This window comes from Pezoporus flaviventris, unplaced genomic scaffold (assembly GCF_033815535.1).
Source record: "Pezoporus flaviventris isolate CSIRO_AGI_PZ_B2104156 unplaced genomic scaffold, CSIRO_AGI_Pfla_v1 ptg000013l, whole genome shotgun sequence".
NCBI lineage: Eukaryota > Metazoa > Chordata > Aves > Psittaciformes > Psittacidae > Pezoporus > Pezoporus flaviventris.
Genome location: NW_026892561.1, coordinates 21,853,894 through 21,874,263, shown reverse-complemented (window position 1 = coordinate 21,874,263; position 20,370 = coordinate 21,853,894). Strand labels below are relative to the sequence as shown.

Sequence of the window (20,370 nt, the reverse complement as noted above, 5' to 3'; positions counted from 1 at the left end):
TCCTCTGCTGTCCTTGCTGGGGTCATCCTAAAACAGTCCTGGTTTCCATCCCACATGGTGGCAGGAGGCAGAAGAGCCCCAATACCTCTCAGCGATAGCGGCTGCTGCGTGCCAATCAAAAGCTCTTGCACAAAGGTGCCTTTATGGTACCAATAGTCATAGAGTCTTTTCCTGGTCACTACAGAAATCATAGTGCTGGTGGGAAGGGCTGGACTTTGCAGTGGCCTCCCTGCAGGAAGGATTTTCTCCTCCATACTGTTTCAGATCAGCCAAGTGGAGTTATCTCTTGATGTGGCAGTTGTAGGAAGCTGCCCCCTGGCCTGCCATCAACTGCAGATGCATACCCAGCCTGTACCCTGCAAACACAACCCCCTGAGTTCTACTCTGAGAGCAGGGACTCAGCTAAGAACACACTTGCCCTGCAAGGGATGCCAAAGGCTGAGGAGTGGCCAGGTTTGCACAGAGCATCTTGGTTTTTATTCTCTGGTCAGCTGAAGCCTTGAGAAGTGGCTATTAACATAGTAGGTGCATGAGCCTTGGCACACAGGAGGGAGAAGGACACACAGTCACTAGCCCTTCATGAAAAAAGACGATTCCTTTCTTCACACAGTTCTGTTGTGACTTGACTGAACAGATCATAAAAACCTCTCCCACCAGTGTCATGGTAGGGCATAAAGCAATAGAGAGCCCTGAAGACAGACCATTAATGAAGTGTCTAACATCCTAAGCCAAAGCTATGATTTGTACCCACTGAAGTGGACAAAAGTAGCTCATCTCTCTCCACCTCCCCAAAAGAAAGCTAAAACAAGGGGGTCAAAGGAGTTGAGAATCAGGGAGAAAAGTGGCTGTTTGGGCTCAATTTTGACTTTGCACTAGAGTTTGCTTGACTTTAGAATCATGTATCATGTGTCCTCTGTGCCCAGCAAGACCTCAGTTACATCTTCCATGTTGATATTCGTAACACACAAAATTGAGAAGGAAAGACAGAGACAGATCAGTTTAAAAAGAGCCTGATGCCCCTGAATATGCACCCACATCTCTCTGCTAGGCAAATCAGGCTGTCTGGAAACTGAATGAGAGCATGTTGCTCTACAACAGAAGGTCAGTAAGATAAAAATAACCCCCAAAAGCCTACATTCAGCTTGGAAGCATAGTGCTGAGCCAGGGACAATAATAGGAAAACATAATAATTCCTCATAGCAGCCCTAGAATAAAGTATTATAAATTGGCAAATGGGTAGAAGGGATGGAGGACTATTTTATCACTATTCTAAAAGCACTCAGAGAAAATAAATTGGGATCCATTTATAGACAGTTCTCAAAAGCCAAAATGTGCTAAATATAATGCTGAATTTCTCTAAACACAAAACATATCAGCAAGAGTCTCTTGGCCAGCAACTTTTTAATATCTGTGCTTTTCTGCCCACCTCCCTTTGCTTAGTCTTTGCCCCATGATGGTTATATGCCTTTCTGGAGAACTTAATCAGGAGCCATTAGAGAGTTACTCTCAAAGTTGTATAATGTTAAAAGTCCATTAGCTCACCCCAAGCAAGGCTGGCAGGAGGGAGATGATGTACTTGCTGAAGATGAACAAGCTATTTGCATGCCAAATATTTCTAATCACTGAGTAATGGCAGGAGAATCTGATCATTATCACACTCAGCTGCCCAGTGACCTTTTGAACACTTTCGCTTTAACACATAACAATGTGGCAAAACATATCCAGCAAACCTGCAGAAATGACAAATAGATGTTTTTAAGCAATTCTAGGCACCAACTATGCAGACATTCAGGAAAAAGAAATAGCAAAGTCTATCTTCCTTTTTCCCTCTGCCACATTTACTTGCATTATGCATGGCTGCTTGTATTATGTATGGGTTAATAAAATATGACAGATGTCTGCTTACTTTCAGTCTGATCACAATCAGCTTGATCCAGCAAAGCACGCACACTTTGTTTCATGCACATTTTCAAGTCCCAAAGGACTTTAGTGGGATTTGGGCCCTGCCCTGTGACCCTCCAGCCCCAGCCACCACCTCTGGGGCCCTTTCCATTCAACTACCCAGCTGCCATGAACATTCATCACTATACAGCAAGCAGATTGGTGAGACACCTAAATAAACCTTCTTTACAGAAATGTTTTCAGAGGCTGCAGCTGAGTGGAGCCAGGCTGAAGCACCAGCCACAGCCTCAGGAGAGCAGAGCAATGCGACCTTCCGGAATCTCTGGCTTTTTAAGGCTTTTAAGTAGTCATTTTTCCCTGTATCCTCAGATATACCAAAAAATTGCAACAACTGTTTGGAGACCACTAGCTACTGGTGGATGTTTCATACCAGGACAGCATCTTGCATGAAGCCAGCCACCCTGTACTTGTTTTAGAGCACAGCGAACCCAGGGAGAGTTTGGGGATCATTTCATATGGCCCACTGTCCAGCAGAAGTTGAGCTGAAGGCACATCTCACACAAAGAGTGACTATTGTCTTTCAATGCCTGTTTCAGTCATCAAGCTGGCAATTTGTAGCACGCACAAGCTTGTCTCACAGCATCCTATATCCTCAATGAGAAGACCAAGTGGAAAGGCACAGAGCTTGGGTGGTCCTGTTGAGCCCAGAAGCACCATAGCTACCAAAACAAGGCTGCTCTCTACTGGAACAATGTAATCAAGGGAAGTCTAAGAATTTAGATGAAAATTAGAGCTATTTCACAGTGACAAAAGGACAACAGAAAAAAACAAGATGGTTAAAAACCACATCTTTCAACAGGTTTGGGGACTGCCTTCTATTTTGGACAGTGGATGGTTAAAGTCCTGCTGGTATTTTGCTGAATCTCCTGCAGAGTGACTCTGATGCTCAGTTGTGGTTTTCTGGTTAGAGCACAAACCTTTCTCCAGGCTAGAGTATTGGAAAACATAGAGAAACCAATTTATCACAGCCAGCCAGAAGTGACTGAGGTTTCACATAACATGCTTGAAGGAGCAGAGACCGCAGGCTTTCACAAAGCTGTTCCTTCTGCTCTAATTTGTGTACCCCCCTCAACATAACACAGAGAATAAACCCCCACTGGCTGGTGGTTTTGTCAGGTCCGGTGTCCCCCTGAAGAAGTGACACATTCTTCAGGGTATCCCAGAAGAAGTCACAACTGGAATCAGCCAAATTAGTTGCTTCCCGCTTTGTCCTAACGGCTAGAAGCCTTATGGAAAGAGCAAAGGCAAAAGCTTGTCCCAACAGTAGGACCACAGACAGGATGTCCAAAGAGGCTCACACTGAGAAATGGAGCCACTGAAGGGCACTGTTTCTTCCTTCCCACCTTTCTGATGCCTGAAGGCCAGACCCTCTTTGCTGGGATTCCACTCCCTTTTAATAGTGTAGGAAGCAGTAATATGCAGACAAATAAAGGAGACCTCTGGAAATTCTCACACATGCAGCCAGCCCCTCACTAATTGTCCCAGTCTTTTTGCAACATCCCCTGCCTACAGGGCATAGCTAATGTGCAAAAACAAAGTAAAATCTTATTCCCCATTGCATGGGTGCAGAACTGAAGCTCCCACTAAGACATGGACTCACAGCACTGACTTGTCTCCTCTTGATGTCAGTAGGGAAGATGACTACATTGATAGTTTAAAGCACATCCTCTCTTATTGCAGTGTTTGTCATTGGCCAACCCCATGGGGTTGGGTGCTCTAAAGTGTTTTTGTGAAGAACTTTCAAGAACTCCCTACTAGGAAAAGCGCTGCAGTCCCCTTGAAACTTGCAGATGGTAGTGAATAACAATAGGTCATTGACATCTAAACCTACTCACTACTTTGAAATCCAACATAGAGAGGTATGAATTTTGCAAGTCTCTCTCAGCATATACTCAAAGGCAAGAGAGGACAATAAGAGGGGAAGAAAATACAGGCTTCAGTGTTCTCTAAGATACAAAGCACACATCACCTCTCTGGGCTGGCAACCTGCTTCATTAAATTGAGATATAGTATATGGAAAGGAGCAAATACTAGACTGAGATTCAAAACCTACTGGAGATTAGGATTCTGCCTCCTTGGAAGACAGTTCAGACAGAGGATATAACATTCTCCCAGACCTACCTGGGAAATTGCTTTCCAGTCCAGTAGAAAGCCAAGGCTCCTCTCCCCACAAAAAAAAACCAACACACACATTTTCCTCATAATGCAGGAAGAACAAAATGGATACTTTTCAAAATGTTTTTTAATTAAAACCAAAAAAAAGGAGCACACACCAGAGCTTGACATGGGCTAGCCAAACTGCTGGTCGTCAGGACGTTGAACTGGCATGAGGAAGGCTGTGTTTCTGCATAACTCAAGAGCACCGGTAAACACTGGGACTCATGGACAAGTACTCTGCCTGCCAGGATACTGCTGCTTTGTGCTGAGCAGATCTCTCTCATGTGGTGATGAGAAAACTTCATCCTGCAGCCCAGATTCTTTTTCCAACGAACAGAAGTCCCAGAGACTGGGGGAAAGACTATTTCAATGAATCTTCATTTCCCAAGCACTTCTGGAGTGGATTCCAAGTCCATTCTTCTGCCTCCCTGGCAGGTTACACAGGCTTAAATGAAGACTCATCTTTGGCAACAGCCACAATGGTAGGACCCAGTTCTGGTTCCACTGAAGTCAATACAAGTCCTTCCCTGGACCATAAGCACAGCTGCACCGGGGCTCAGGATCACTAGCCAATTGTGCTTTAAAGTTAAATCCTCATCCACTCCATCTAGCCAGCAACTTCTGAGAGCTTCTTCAAGCTCATGGAAGTGTGTACCAGTAAATTCAGGTAAATGTGGACATCCTGGCTACAGCAATGGGGTGAAGTTTTCAAATATGCCCAAGAGATGGAGAAGCCAAAAGTTTCATTTTAAGACATGACTTGAGCACTAGATCAGGTATTGAAATCTCCCTGCCATCTAATAAAGCAGTTTCCAAAGCTGCTGGTGTGTTGCTCCACCAGCCTGGTTTCTTTACCAGAAAGGCTGGGCTAAAAAAGTGACACATTTTCCATACACAATTTTTATCCATTAGAATTTACTAGATATGCGTCTCATTTGTCTGTCAAATATTTAAAAAATACTTCAACCTGCTCTAATAAACACATTGTAAAACATGCATCGAGTTTGGATCAGAGCAGCTTCTCTGGGATAATCAGTAAGCCCAAATTGCTGATTTAAGGCCTAAATATCAGTCACTGGCCAGCCAGCCACAAAAGGTAACTCTATCCTTGAACTCTTGGAATTATTTTTGGCTCAGACTAACCCTTGTTACCATACATCTTATCCTACACACAAAAGGAAGGTGTATGTGTTTTTCAAGGCTACTGTTGCGCCACAAGTTTACACACAAGCACAACTTTTGCAAACTTGAGACCAAAGTAAGATCTCATATGTCCCAGAGCAAGTCAGAAAGTCCACAGGAGTCAAGGGAATGGTAACTGCCATAAGGGATCAGGCCTAATGCATGCATTAGAGAAGCAAGGTAGCTCCTTTGCTCAGGGTCTGGCTCATTCACTTTGCACATACCACTGCTTTAGCATCACATCCTTATCTAATGGTAAACCTGTTTCAACAACATGCAATACATATTAATGCAATATGCACTGCAACACACAATACGCATCCAAAGAAATATGCCAATGCAAAATCTGACTTCTCACACATAGCAGGGCTAACAAGGAAGAGCCTTTTACAAAAAGACAATCAAGAAATCACCTGAAACCATGAGACCTGAGGGGCCTCAAGCAATCTGCAATACTGAGACCTAATAATAGATGCTAATTCATGAAAGAAACACAAACAGTGGGACTGAGGTAATGGCAGAGATTTCATTAGTGCAATTAACATTTATAATGGTATGTTCTTTAATAGAATTTAAATAAGGCTTTGAATAATTACACACACTAAAACTAACATTCCATAACCTTATTTTGCATGGAAAAGCAGCAGAAACAACCCTCTGGACGTACAAGGTCCAATTATGAACAATTACATTCAAAAAGTAGATCAAAACAGAAACAACTCATCCCCGCAAAAGCTGCATCGTCATCTTTAAAGTCAACTTTCTCCCCTAGTGTGGGAAGTGTGAAGAACAGATGAACTGGGCTTCAGCCCAGTAGATTTGGCCTCGTCAAACTACCAGTAGTGCTTTCCAACCCAGAGTCTCTCTTTAATTCTTTAGGGTGATGGAAGCTCATGAGAAAAAAGTGACTTTCCAAAGCAACGGAAGGTGAGTTGCCCCTTCCCCAGGCCCAACGATGTACATAAATTATGGAAGTTTGAAAAAAAATTTACATTACACTGTGGCATGTGTGTTTACGGTGCATGTTGTCCTTTAGAAACTACTCACAGACAATGGGGCTTCGTGGGTGAAAAACAAAATCAAAGCAGCATATGAAATAGTAATATACTGTTTCAAAATCTGCACCGTCCTGCAGAACCAGGAATTATAATTTACTCAGATTGTTCTCAACAGATCCAATTTACGCTGGATATGTAAAAAACAAGAGACTAAGTCATCAAGGAAAACCAAATGGAAAAATCTGCACACTGCAAGAGTTTTTAAAAACAAAGAAAAAAAAAAAAGGGGGGGGGGGGGGGAATCCCAGGACACATTGATGAAAGCTCAGAAAAATTTATCATCAATTCTGAAGTGAGGCCTTGTGACATCATCTGGGTTAATGAAGACGGAGATGGACTTCCCGGGATTCTCAGTCACTAGCTGTTGCAACTTTTTGGCTAATCGGTCATCAGGCTGGTTGATGTCCCCTCCATCTGACTGCGGGGAGGGGATGCTGGTGGTGCTGCCCCGCCGTTGGAGCTCTAGCGTTAACCGGTTGGCTGCTTTGACATGTTCAATGGCAGTTCGAAGGTGTTCGGCAGGGTCTGAGCGCACTGAGGACAGCTTCCGTGCATGCAGCATGACTGTTTCTTCAGAGAGGTGCTCCAGCATATTGCACTGGGGGATGAAATAGTTAGGGCACATCTTGTTGACCAAGCAGTGCTGGAGATCATCAATGAGACCCAGGAGGAAATGGGCTGCGTAATCCTCTTGGGCTAAGTAGCTGGCTGGTAGCCTGTCACAAGCCCACAGCATCATGCTCCGCAAGTGATATGGACTAATGGCTTTGGGGCGGGACAGCAATTTGATGATGATAGCTTTGCAGGCCTGATAGGCTTGCATGAGGCTGCTGGAGATGCACTTTTTCAGCTGCACTTCACTTCTGGCAAATGAAAGCCTCCATTCATTGTCCTTCTTCCCCTTGTAAGAACATGCAGGCACTAAGTAAAACCCACTTATGACTTCCTCCTCTGTGATCTTCCCATCCCAGAAGTGGTTCTCCATCAGCCAGCTCTGGGCCACAGCTGGCCAGCCTTTGAAGGACACCACAGGGACAATGTCGTATAGCATGCGGCTGCTGCCCACTCCCAAAATGATGGATATAATAGTCCCATTCTTTTCTACCTTCTCTACCTTTGGCATCCCTCGCTGGGGTTTTTTCTGGATCTCAGAGAGGACAATGCTAATGGAGTCATAGAACCAGTCTGCCACTTTTGTTGGAGAGAAGAAATAATTGGTAGCTCCATTGATATGATCCACTATCGTGCAGCAGTCCTTCCATTTGCTGATAGTTCCTTCATCAAACAGACGCAGGCTCAGCCAGGAATGGCACAAAGCCGAGTGGCGCATGTCCAGCGTAACTGGTTGGTTGCGGTCATGCAGCTTCAGTGCGGGCACAAGCAGGGTGAAGTCCATGTCATAGTCTGTGCCTCGTGCATACACATTCAGCTCATCAAGATCAATGTCCACCACACCTTCCCGCACACCTCCTGAAAGCAGCAGGTACTCATTGGCTACAGGCAGCTTCTGGTCGAGTTTCTGAACCATGCCTGCAAAAGAAAGAGAAGTTCTTTCAAGAGGAGGCAAACAGACCTGGATTTACAGGATTTAACCAGGATTAAAACCTATCCCATACCCAGCAGATAAAAAAGCAACCAGTGGTATCCATCACTGTTTGAGTACACAAATGTACACCACATGCAGCACTCAAGTCCCACCTGACTCAGGGCAGAGCCTCCCCTGCATTCCTGGGTACGGGTGAATTCCATCCTAAACATCATACTGGAAACAATGGAAAAAAGCAGAAGCCTCTACTAAAATACAGCAAAGCTACTTCAATAATTAAATTTATTATCTTAAATACTTTCTAAAACAGTTTTTCACCATATTGTCATTCATTTCCATGGTATCCAAATGCTTCCCCAACACTTCAAAAAGAAAAGAGAATATTAATGGACATTATGATCTTATTTCAGTCTGGTATAAGGGAAAAGCTAGACTGGCATCAGGGGGTTGGTTTGTGCATGAGCAAAAGAATTGCTACAAATGTTAGTTCAAATAGGTCTGATTTTACAATTTGCTTTACATTTACTGATGAACAAGGCAATATGAATAAAGGTGATATATCCCCCTCTTAGGGGGAAATGGAGTCAGGTTAAACTATCAGGCAATTACAGAAGCCAGCTCTGAAACTGGCTCTTCAAGCTGTAATATGGTATCATGCCATAAAATATCTGATCAGCTCCCCAGAGCACAGACAAGAAGACAGATTTCTAATTTCGTCACCAAAACCAGACGCTTCCTTTCACCCTGCACTGCCCGCACTAGTTGTACAAAGCCATTTTTTCACTGTGTGTTCTATATATACCACTATACTCTGCTCACAGAACATGAACAGCAGACTGAGAAGAGACTCCTCACAGTAGCTGAGATATTAGCTCCTCATTCAATGTTCAAATTAGTCTTAAAATTGAGCTTTTCACCTCAGCTGCTTGGTACTCTGATTCTGCTGCTCTGAGCTGTTTCACTACTGGTGTTTGTCTTGTGGTTAAATGCTCTTGATGTTTTCACTGCCTCAGTTCAGACAACACACCTAGGCCATGAGAGAACCAAGGCCAGAGACTACAAATGGAGATGCTGAATCTCTTGCGAACACTGCAAAAGGGATATATCATTTCTTCCAAGCACAAATGATAAAATTTTTGTTGGCACACATTACGTACTCTAGCTTTCTAAAGGCACTCTAATTTATTTATATCAAGAGTGGTTAAACGGGACCTTCCATTACAAGGAAGCCAGTCTTAGAGAGACATTAGTGGGAATAACAAGCCAGAGGCATGCTGAGGTTAGCCAGAAAACTGCCAATCACACTAGCAGCCCAGGAACTACTGACAGACACTTTAGGGGTATCTTTTTACTGAAACACTAACACAAATGATCAGCACTAGAGTCTGAGCACCCATCTTGGCTTAGCTCCATTAATGAAAAACTTTTCCTGCATTAATGCATCCCTACGGAATCACAGATACTGCCTGAACTGAGCAGGTCTCCCTAGCAGAGTGCAGCAGCAGTACCCCAAGGCATGGAGTGTTGCACTAGGCTGAGGAGCACTGCAGTGATTTCAGAGACTCATCTTTCCATTCCTGTATGCTAGGACAGAGGCAAGGAAATGCTATCTGCATGCACACAGGTAAGCCATGACCAGAGCAAACTCTAAAGCTATGCTGACATAGATTCCTTGGAATAGCCAAGGAGATTACGAAGAGGCCAGTGTGTGAAGCAGAATGTGTCTTGGGGAAATATTAAGGGTAACCATGCAATCCCCCATGTGAAATTCCTTGCAAAATACACTTTAGCTATTTCAGTGATTCCACAAGTACTGGACCCAGTCCATTTTGCTGCACTGAGCTGGGATTAAACTCCTGCCAGGCAGGCAAGTACATAACCCTTTCCATTTCATGTGGCTCCAGAGGCAGCAAAAGAAGAAAACAGCTCTGGAGGAATGCTAAGAAACTCTTCCTGCTAAGTCCTGAGCTAATACCTCTCTGTGATCTTGCAACATGCTGGCCCATTCAATCTTAAAGGTTAATAACCCAGAAAAGCTTTTGTAAACTTCAAAAACATTTTCTGGTGCTTAGATACACAGTGAGCTATGTTACCCTGATCACGGAGTGGCAAAGCCTTGCACAGGGTTCTCCATCCTTCAGGTCCACCCTTCACTGTACTCAGAAAAGGATTTCTAACCAGTGCCTAAAGTGACATGACTTCTGGAGACACACTGCTTCCAAATCCTGCCCTTGAACCAGTGCAAGCAGTTTTGGTGCTTTACACCAAAGTTGTAAACTGAGTCCAAGATCCACAAAATAGAATCTAGGTCAATCACATCATAGGAACAGGGAACAGTTACTTTCTTCTGAGCATATATGTCAGTATCAACCCTTGCTGTGGAGCAGCATAACTACTATCCTGATGGCCCATCCTGCCTCTACACTAACCCAAAATTTTCCACTCAGGATGGTGATCTGTAGCATCTGTCATGCACATCTGTGGGTGTTCCTGAGAGAGGCAGATAGAATGTAACTCTCCTACAGAAGAAACTGTTCAAACCTACCAAATTCAATAAACGGTGCATTTTTCTAAATATTTTTAAACTTGAAGGATGAAAAATGTCCTGTGAAGTTCTGCAGTGTACCTTTTGCATCACAACTTCTATCCTATGGTACAGCCAGAGCGTATGACTGAAAAAAGAAAATATGATTTTTCTAAAAGGTAAAGATTCTCCACCTCGGAATCTAGTGTGGGATGAGTTGCTCTCCTTGGCCTGAAGAAACCCTCTGTCATTATGTGTGAGCAATATTGTTGACAGACTGACCCCATTCAATCCACAGCAAGTGGAACTCAAACCCTGCTTTCTAAATGCCCCATATTCATCTGACTGGAAAACAACAGATCAGTCTCCAAAGCCAGACAAGACAGGAGCCATTCCTGCAATATTAGTTCCATACCATCTTACAGCACTTCCACCTTCACTAACACAAAGCTAAGTTTGCACTGGGTAAAGCCTGCATAGCTGGCTCTACTGCCAGAGTGGTTACAAAATGCCAGCTAGAAAAGAGGAGACTTCCGCTCCTGGTGGGTAGGTAACATTCCAGGAAAAACCATCCTGTAAAGTCAGAGGCACAGCTCTCCAAGCATTGTTATGGAGGTAGTCCCAACAGAAGAGATATTTCTCTTCCCTGTAGCAGAGAAATAAAACACCAGTTTCAAGCATCCTTGCAATAAGAAACGCCTTCTGCCCACAGAACTCTCTTCACACTTCCTACAGAAAGAAAACATTTTGTGTGCTTGCTGTTAAGCCTAGTTCGCAAGGCTGAAGACTCCTGAAAGGGAAAGGTGCCACACACTGCCAATTAAATCACTTGTTTTGACCCCTCTCCAGAACTCTAGACCTACCAGCAGAGGAGGCTGTAGCAATGGCTACAGGAAATGACCCAATATACCATTAATGTTTCTATACCTGGCTGGCTACAGAGATTAAAGCCTTAAACTCTGCCTAGCACAGAATTTCCCCTTTAAGGGCCAGACCAGCAACATCTGCAGCTCTGCCACAGAGCTAGAAGGAATTTCTCCTAACAGATCATAGCAGCATTGCTGATCCAAATGAAGCTGTGGAGCAGGGGATTGAGATGAGGTTCCCTTGAGGAAAATATATTTAGAATAGGCACAGAGTGTTCTATAAATAGTTGAGATGGCCAAATTCAGGTTTCACTAAGGCTTTAGGGGTTTGCGATGTGTTCAAACTGCCCCCCTTATACATAAATCTATTTGAAATGTGAACGGTTTTCAAGGAAACCCGTTAACCAACATTTTATGTCATACACTACCCTAGCACAAAGCTTTCATCCTTACTTTCAACAGCCCAAACGCAAGCTGAGAGAACTATGTGTACATAAAACAGAAGCAAGCACTCCAGCTCAGCAAGCATGGAAGTGCAAATACAAAGAAGTAAAACACCAAGATTCATACTTGACACAAGTACTTAAGACAATAGTACCAGTGGGCTATTTGAGTTGTCTCCTTTCCCTCTCAGCACCAGGACCACCTGGGAAGAGGAAGAAAGAGGGGTTACAGATAACCTTATGAAATCTGTAAAAGTCCCGTGGAGTAGTCTGTAAAGACCAAACCCTTGTCAAAGGGTCAAACACACAAAAAAGTTATTTCAGCTGAAGGTCCAGTTCTCATGGCATCAAAGCAGGTCCATTGATATTTACTAAGTCTCTTGCTGTCATCAGGCAAAACATAATCTGCAGTCGTATCTTGTGTGACACATTCCTTTGGAAAAGTTGTTTGGCAAAGCTGGTATTTTGCCAAGAGGCTGGTGTTCAGTTACCACTTCTGCCTAAACCACCTTAAAGGAGCTCTGTTTTCCTAGCTGTGCAACTAGTTCAAGATCTTCACAAGCTAAACAGCTTGGCATCGTAACAGTTAAGTATGCTTACAAGCATAAGAAAAGCAGGGAATGTAAGAATTAGGAGCAGCACTTGTAGGCCAAGTTTGCTGGTTAGTTTACTAAACACTTCAGAGTAATATAGGTGTGTAAATGAGTTCTACAGGCAGAATTTCACTCCATTGTTGTTCCATCAGTATCAGGAAAACAGTATTTATTTCCACTCCAAGCACTGTGATACAAGGAGGATAAAGACAGAGAAAAGAGATTTTACTTTTACATAACACCTACATTTGGGATACATCCTTGAATGAACTCCGATGCACATAACACAGAGAGTATTCTTCCTATATTAAAAAAAAAAAAGCAAACAGAAAGATGGTCTTCATCCATTACAGAATTTCAGTTGAACTGATTTCATGAAGATTGCAGTGCATGGTGGGATCTGCTGCTATTTCATGACCACCTCTGTAGAAATAAGGAGGAACACACAGCACAGACTTGTCTTTGAAGAAACTGACCACGAGAAAAAAAAAATACACAAAACCTTATTTCTAACATATGCATTTCCTAACTTTTGGTTCCTTCTTGAAGCCTTCCTTCCTGATGCCTTAGATATGCAACCATTACCACCAAAAGGAAATGTAAGCAAAGAAAAATGTTCTGATGGTCTAACTTTGTTTCACCAAATTGAACTGAGTGATGTTCAGGGCAGTTACTGAATTAATGGACTTCCACTCCATGGGAACTAGAAAAATCTCAAAAGACCAGTGAGTGCTCAGAAAAGATCGATAAAGGAGGATCTACAGAATGTAGCATGCAGTAGAAGCATGTCAGGGGAGCTCTTCTGGGAACCAAGCCAGACACAGCCTCTAGTTCTGCACTGCTTCTGTTCTCCAATTTAGACCACAGCATCTGCAGGAGCCTTGCTCACGTTCCACATCAGTATGGTGTGGAGGAGACAGTCCACACAGTGCACAGACTTCATTTTCTTTCTTGACCCTTGTATCACCCACTTGTCTTGCGCAGCCTGCAAGAAGCCTGTAGGCTGCCTGGGATCGTAAGTTACTGTCATATCCCTCTCCTTGAAGACTTTCTGTGCCAGGAAGGGTTTACAAGCTGGCTCTGAAAGCTAATGTGGTCCCTCATAGATCAACTTCTTAAAACCCCAAATGCATTCTCTACATCACCAGCACAGAAGGCAAGCAAAAGGCTACTAAACCATAAAGACACCATTGCCAAGCTGCCAAAGACCTTTAGAGGCATGATTATCCCCAGACACATGTGAATGATGAACCCAAGCTTATCTGTGAGGTATACAGCCAGAAACTTACCCCTTCTCTCCGGAAAGAAAAGACCTCAGGTTATGTCAAGGGGCTGGCTGCAGCCTGCAGGCAGCACTGCAGTGCAATTCAGCAGGTTATGGTGATGTTAGCTGCTGCTCCTCATTACCAAGCTTCTCTGCTCACCTCTTGACTTTGCCATCTAATCTGATTTCAGAAGCAGCATAAGTCTGTGTAACATCAGCTGTTAAAAATAGCTGCAGCACAGAATAAACATGCAGAATAAGTGTCCTTCAGCCCCACACTGGAGTTCAGATGCCAGAGTACCCTCTTCAACCCTGTGGAAAGACCCAAAGCACCATGAGTTCAGCCTAGGGACAGAGTGCTCTCTGTGAGGAATGAGAATAACTGGGACACTTGGATGCTTTACACACTTCAACACATGGACATGGACAGAAGGGAGGGAAAGAAGAACTGGACAAAATTAGAAGTGTCCTTCTCCCAGCTCCTTTCTCTCCCCCGCACAGCAGTAGAAAGCCTACAGAATTAAAATTGAGATTTTTGCTAGAAAAATCCAACATCTGAGATGCATTCTCACTGATGTCTTCTTCCCCCTGTCCCTTCTTGCTCTGCAGGTAACTTAATCTCCATAAAACAAGAAGTTTAGGTGTTCATTTCCTCAATCAATAACAATGATGTGGTGTTCCGGCACTGAACATAGACTGATCTTACATTTAAAGTAGCCCCCTCCAAACCATTAGCTTGTGGCCTACCAGAAGTGTCCTATTACTTGCAGCCAGTCTTGCACAGACCTGATTATTGTCTTAAGCAACATTTTTTAGTAATCATACTGAAAGAAAGTGAGCATCATGCCTCTGCTATTGCACCCTAAGCACCTAGGAAGAAACATAGGTACATACCCCTCATAAAAGAGATCATAAAGTCCCCACTGACATCAATAGGGCTGTATGTTTGAATTCTTCCACAGACCCATCCAAGGACCTGGGTCAAGGGAACTCCCACACAGGGAAGCTCTCCAGAGGGGTTCCAGGAAGCAATCACATCTCTGAGGAGACCAGAAATAATGGTAATTGCTTTTGATTCAACAGGTGAGTGTTGTCCTCACTGTTTCAGCACTTCCAGCAAGAAGCAGCACAGAGCCCTTGCAGAGAAGCTTGCCATATGACACTGCATGCCCCAGCTCCAGGCATGTTTTCTGGGATATGCAGAAATGTGTCACTGTGAAACCAACCACTTTGTGGGGACACAGAGCCTGAGCCCAGGATCTAAGACAAGCTGAGCCCCCCAGGTTTGCAGGATCCTGATACACCTGTTATTGAATGCTGGGATAGCGCCTGTTCCTCTCAGCAGGGTGCCTAAAAACGACTATGCTGGGTGTATGCCCATCTCGTGCCCCCGGCAACCTAGGCAGACGACATAAAAGGGATCTTCCTTACACAGGTGATCTCTTCAATAGGGAAGGCTAGGAATCACTCACATATACCACTGCCTCCCTCCTTTCTACTGCTTAATCCTTCCACATAACTTGATATAGTCAGAGATCTTTATTCCCCCACCCCAGATCTACCCAGTTTGATGCATAACCTTGGCCAATGCCTTTTTTCATCTGTATAAAATCATTACCTCTTGTACTGCTTTGGCCAGGCAACTTTTACCTTTGACTGCTATAAAAAATACACAAAACCCCAGGTTAGTGAAAAAAAAAAACAAAACAAAAAGCTTTCATCATCATAAAGACACTAGCCAGGTACTCTGTGTTTCTTTAACAATTCTGCTGCAAACAGCAGATCCTGCAGAAGAGGAATGTTGTTCAAAGGAAAGATCCCTGCAGAGGTCTCCCACCTATGCTTGAATAGTGTGTGTTGAATTTCATGGGCTTCTTTAAGACAGAATGGGAGGCTGGCTTTGATGCAGCTGGGCTGCACTTATTCTTCTGTTTCCCTTGGTAATTGCAAATCTATTTATGAGCAGCACAAGTTTTTGTTACGCAGAAGAACTGAAAGAGTCAGCTCTTTAGGAGAGTAGTTACCAAGCACATTTTGAGAGGACTGTTGGCGGAAGCAGGCAGGGGGGGTGGGAGGGGAGTGGGGAGACTGAACCGTATGATACCAGCTTAGTTAAGTATGGAAGGCGAGGGAAGAAAGCTGCTCTTTGCAGACTGATACACCAGTGTCCTACTGATTCTGCTCCTTTTAGAAATCTTGTGACATGGTGACAGAACACACTGCAGGGAACCAGCACCCCCTTGTAAAAGAAATCATCTTTCTCCAAAGTCTTTTTTAAATACAATCTTAAAAGTAGTGTCCCAGTTTTTTTCCAGTTCTCATGCGCCCTGGTATAAACCACCCAGCTAGCTTTAATCCTCTGTGCCAATGGAGAGGAGCATTTCATGGTGCAAGGCGAAAAAGGCAATAAAAAATAAAGAACAAGCCCAGATTCAAAGGATGTGCCTGTATAGCAAAGGGCAGTGCTGTCACAAACCCACAAACACCCAAACCCAGCCTGGCACCAAAACCAGCAGTGGTGTTACTGTAGTGACCTGCTTGGCTAAAATACCCAGGTCTTGGAGACCACAATAGCAGGGGCTAGACTGCTTTCAGAGCTGGAACCAGCTGTTTCAGAGGGAGTCTCTGCATCACTGTGCACTTCTGCTTTGCCTAGTGGGGAGTTTAAGAGTCACCCTCCAAACTGATGCTGAAATTTCCAGCCTGCCAGTCTGCTTATGCAATGTACTTACTCCAGAGTCATATTAGCCAACCTAAGATAAGAGTGTCTGAAAGCTTACAGAGAATATGAAGTGCAAGTCAAAAAGATACTTTAGGGTCTGAAGAATATAGGTGATAAGGTCTGAGAGCAGCTGATGAGTAGGACAAAAGGAAAAGGGCACAAAAAGGGAACTGGTAAGAACAGCTTGCTGCTACACCTTGCTTAACACTGTACACTGTGCCCATACAGTGTCCATATGTATGTGTGTAAAATAAAATTCCCCCTGGAAATGGCACGAGATGCCGTTTATCCTGGAACTGCAATACCAGAAATAAAATATGCTAGGGGACAGATTGCTTTATCAGTTCCACCCTCTGGCACTGAGAGCACACATTTGGCAACAGCTATACGGGGTCTAGATAGGCCATTTCGGCTCACACACTTACAGAGCACTGCTAAGTGTTCAGCAAGATGTTACACTGATGAAGACTCACCACGACTCTTCTTTTGGACCTGCTTACAAGGTAACAAGAGTGGACACAAACCAGATTGAGCTTCTTGAGTGCAAACATGTAGATTCTTGGAGGAGAGGCCATTCTGCCCTTGTTTTCCTAGTCCCTTCACTATTATGCTCTTGTTACGCTTTTTACAAGAGCGTAACAACCTCAGTGAGGTACACAACATATCCATCTACCCTTCCATCCTGCCTCAGGCAGCTGCAGCTGACTGGTTTCAGAGGAAGAGCATAAGAGCAAGAAAAGTACAGCATAGTTACTTTCTGTCTGCAACCTTCAAGCAGTCTCTGGCTTTGTGATTTTCCAAACCAGAGGCAGTATTTACAGCTTTTGTCTTTAACAGCACTGATGGACTTATCTGCTAGGAATGTCTCTCACTGCTTTCTAAATCATTTAAATTTTTGGCATAGTCAGTGCCTTGCAGCACTTTGTTTCACACAGTACATGTTTTGTTAAAACCGATTTCCTTTTCCTGGCTTACTAGGGAATGAAGATACTCACCTAACCATGGCATCTTCCACAGATCACTCAAGATTTTTCAAGGCTTACCCAATCGTCTTTCTTCCACATTGAAAAGGACAACTTATTTAACCTTTGGATACCCAACTGTCCTCCTCAGCACCTGTGGGGGCCCTGTTATTGTTATGCTCAGTGTGAAAAATATGGTGGTGAACACTGCATATCACATAAAAAGGTGACTTCTGTGTGGGTGTCTGCTAAATTAGCCCCACTCCATTGCTAGTTTGCTCAATGTAATGGAGTCCTCCTCCCCAGAATTTAATTTCACCTTCAGGATATTCCCCTCAAACAAACCAATGCCACTTTACAAAGGGCACTGATGACATTGGGAAAGAACAGTGGAAGTAGGACAGAAGAAGATTTTGGAGGCTATACAGAAGAAAAAAGTCCCCAGCCTTCCTCAGCCTCTCATTGCAACCTGAATAGTCAGCACCAGGTGCCTCTCACAGAAGACACGTGGCAGCACTCCAGTGATGAGCAAAGCCATTCCCTTCTAGACCAGGGAACACATTCCTCTCCTTGCTCCAAGTCAGCGAGAGGACCACGTGTATAGGTTGGTCAGAACTTGACTCCAAGGTTACAAAAGCACTTGGGTTTCACTGTGATGATTTTCTGTTTTCAGTTATGTTCTGGTATTTGCTTGTCTGTCCCGAAAGGCCCAAGTTCCTACAGCACTTTATGTTCAGGTGCCAACCAGAGGGCTGTGCCCAGAAGAATGCCACCACACCACATCCTCTAAGTAATACAAGAGCATTCATCGTAAATACACTTTGAGCTGTTCTGCCAAACCTCCTGCTTAGTTATCTAACATGCTGGAAATTCTCTCCCCAGCTGCTTAACTACCAGCTTGTTTTCTGCTCCCACAGCACAGCTGTTTTCTACAAAAATAAGTCACAACCAGAGCAAATCACAGCACTATTCCTTATGAACTGGGCCTGAACTGACACTGTCCTCAGTGCCTGCCTGTTCTGTAATAACAGCTCTACCTTGCTGCAGAGCAGCAGGAGATTTGTCCTTTACTCAAAAATTCTTCACTAAATCATCCAGTAAAGCTGAAACTTATATGCGTACTACACATGGCAACTACCAGCCATCAGAGGGTTGATGGATAACCACAGCTGTAATTCAATCTAACGTTCTTAAGAACTGTCAAACTTAGGTCCTGCGGTCAACAACATGATCAGAATGGCATCCCCCTCAATCACTTTCATCCTCTTTAGTCATCTACCACTGACTAAATCTAGCTTTATGCCATGGGACAGGCCAGAAAAAGGGAGAATGAAAGATGATTCCAGGAAACCAGCCAAGCTCCAGAAGAGCACCGGACACATGGGAAACTGGTTCTCTGAGTGCAGAAGGAAAGCAGGTATTTTCAGAAGCCTTTCTGAAGCATATGGTGGAGAAGACAACATGAAACAAATCCTCTCTCCAGCCCCCAGAACACTGGATTCCATCCATACAGCCCTGACCTGGCCCCTTTGACAGATCCTATATCCAGACACTGGGGAAATCCAAGACAGGACAAATATGGCTGAGACAACCAATGCCAGAACCACAGTATCATTTTTCTCTCATGTAGATGAGCTTAGATTGGACTAGAAAGATAAGGCAGGTACTTGGTCAGAAGTGCTGAAATCAAAGAGGCTTAAACAATACAGCTGTGTCTTAGATCGTTAAGCTAAAAGCAAGCTTTCCTGTAGTACTAACCAGTTTCCCACCCACCACCAAGAACATTGCCAAAGTCATGTGGAGCTTTATGAAATATATTTGTTAAGACTCCATGTTCAACATCAGTGCTGGTTGGCTTTGACAATTGAGCAGAATTCTTCTTCGTTCATATCACAAGGGAAAGAAGGTTTTCTGCTATCAGAAAACAGAGCAGCTCCTCTGAAGGGAACAGGAACACTTGGCAGAAATTTCCTTTTCCCTTTCCACAGAAGACAGAGGGAAACCTAAGGCCTCCAAACCTGTCTGTCCATGTTCCATTGGTCCAACTGTCCTGCTTCATTTTGCAGAGATCATATTTGACAGCGCACAAAAGCCAGCCTAAGTTTCTAACAGGGACTGTCAGTCCCTAATTTCTCAGATTTTATAATCATTTATGTGCAGCTGGGCACTGTCATCTGTTAAATAGCATACCAGGAAGCACTGTGCTGATTCGATCTCCATCAAGTGCCAAGCCCACAGGCCCAGCAGCTGTCAAGGATCTCTTATCCCCGCACCACAGGCAGTGGCCAGGAAGCACACAGGCTGGAATGAATATCGTAAAAGAGAAAGGGAAAAGCAATCACTGCTACAGCAGAGTAGAACCTAGGCCACCTTGCATGAAGACACGCATCAAAACGCCACTCTGGCACAGGACTCCAAAGGTGAAATGCTGCCACCTTAAGAAAACAACAGTAAGAAGTATGTAGCTACATGGCTGTGCAAGATACAGGTATTGCAACTGCCCTCCTTTCTGTGTAAGGTGTGAATTGGCTGGTGGTAAAGAGGAGCTGGTGGAGCTCTCAGGCAGTGCTCCCAGCTAGCTGATGCCCTGTAAGCATTTGCAGTGAGATGAGGGCTGTATTTTTGGAGCAGTTCTGTGTTACCAGGAACAGGGCTTGAAATGGTAGTAACTGTTCAGGCATGAAGCACTCCTTTGCACAGGACTCTCATCCCATTTTACCTGCTTTGCTCATTCAGGAGAAATTCCAGACTAGCTGCACATCTGTCACAGTGCCTTTTTGTGCTATCTGGCATGAAAGAGAGCATCACACACGTTTATTTAGAGCAGACCTGGTGATCTCTCAGCCCATCGGGATGACAGTTACATTGTGAGGTAAAGGAAAGAAGAAAAAGCAAAACTGTTGCTGATCAAATATGAAATTCATAAAGTATGTTCCAGGAAGCCATTCTCTCTCCAACAGCCTAGTCCAAAAGTCTTTCCTCCTCTAAAAATCTAGTGGAATATGAACATAAGCAAGATTTGTGTCCAGAGAACTGTCAGAAACTAATGCAAAAGACTTTGTGGAGTAGGATCTCAAAGTCATCTTGTAAT

At 44.0% G+C, this 20,370-nt stretch overlaps 1 protein-coding gene across 1 annotated transcript in view; it reads right to left on the bottom strand.

Moving 5' to 3' along the window:
• Positions 1 to 4,186: 4,186 nt before the first annotated feature.
• The window catches only part of MB21D2 (Mab-21 domain containing 2), a 61,201-nt gene continuing 45,017 nt past the window's right edge, over positions 4,187 to 20,370 (bottom strand). Inside the window, exon 2 of the mRNA XM_061452131.1 lies at positions 4,187 to 7,889. Within this exon, the coding sequence (XP_061308115.1) occupies positions 6,625 to 7,889 (1,265 nt within the window). The 3' untranslated portion in view covers positions 4,187 to 6,624. The remainder of the gene's footprint in view (positions 7,890 to 20,370) is intronic.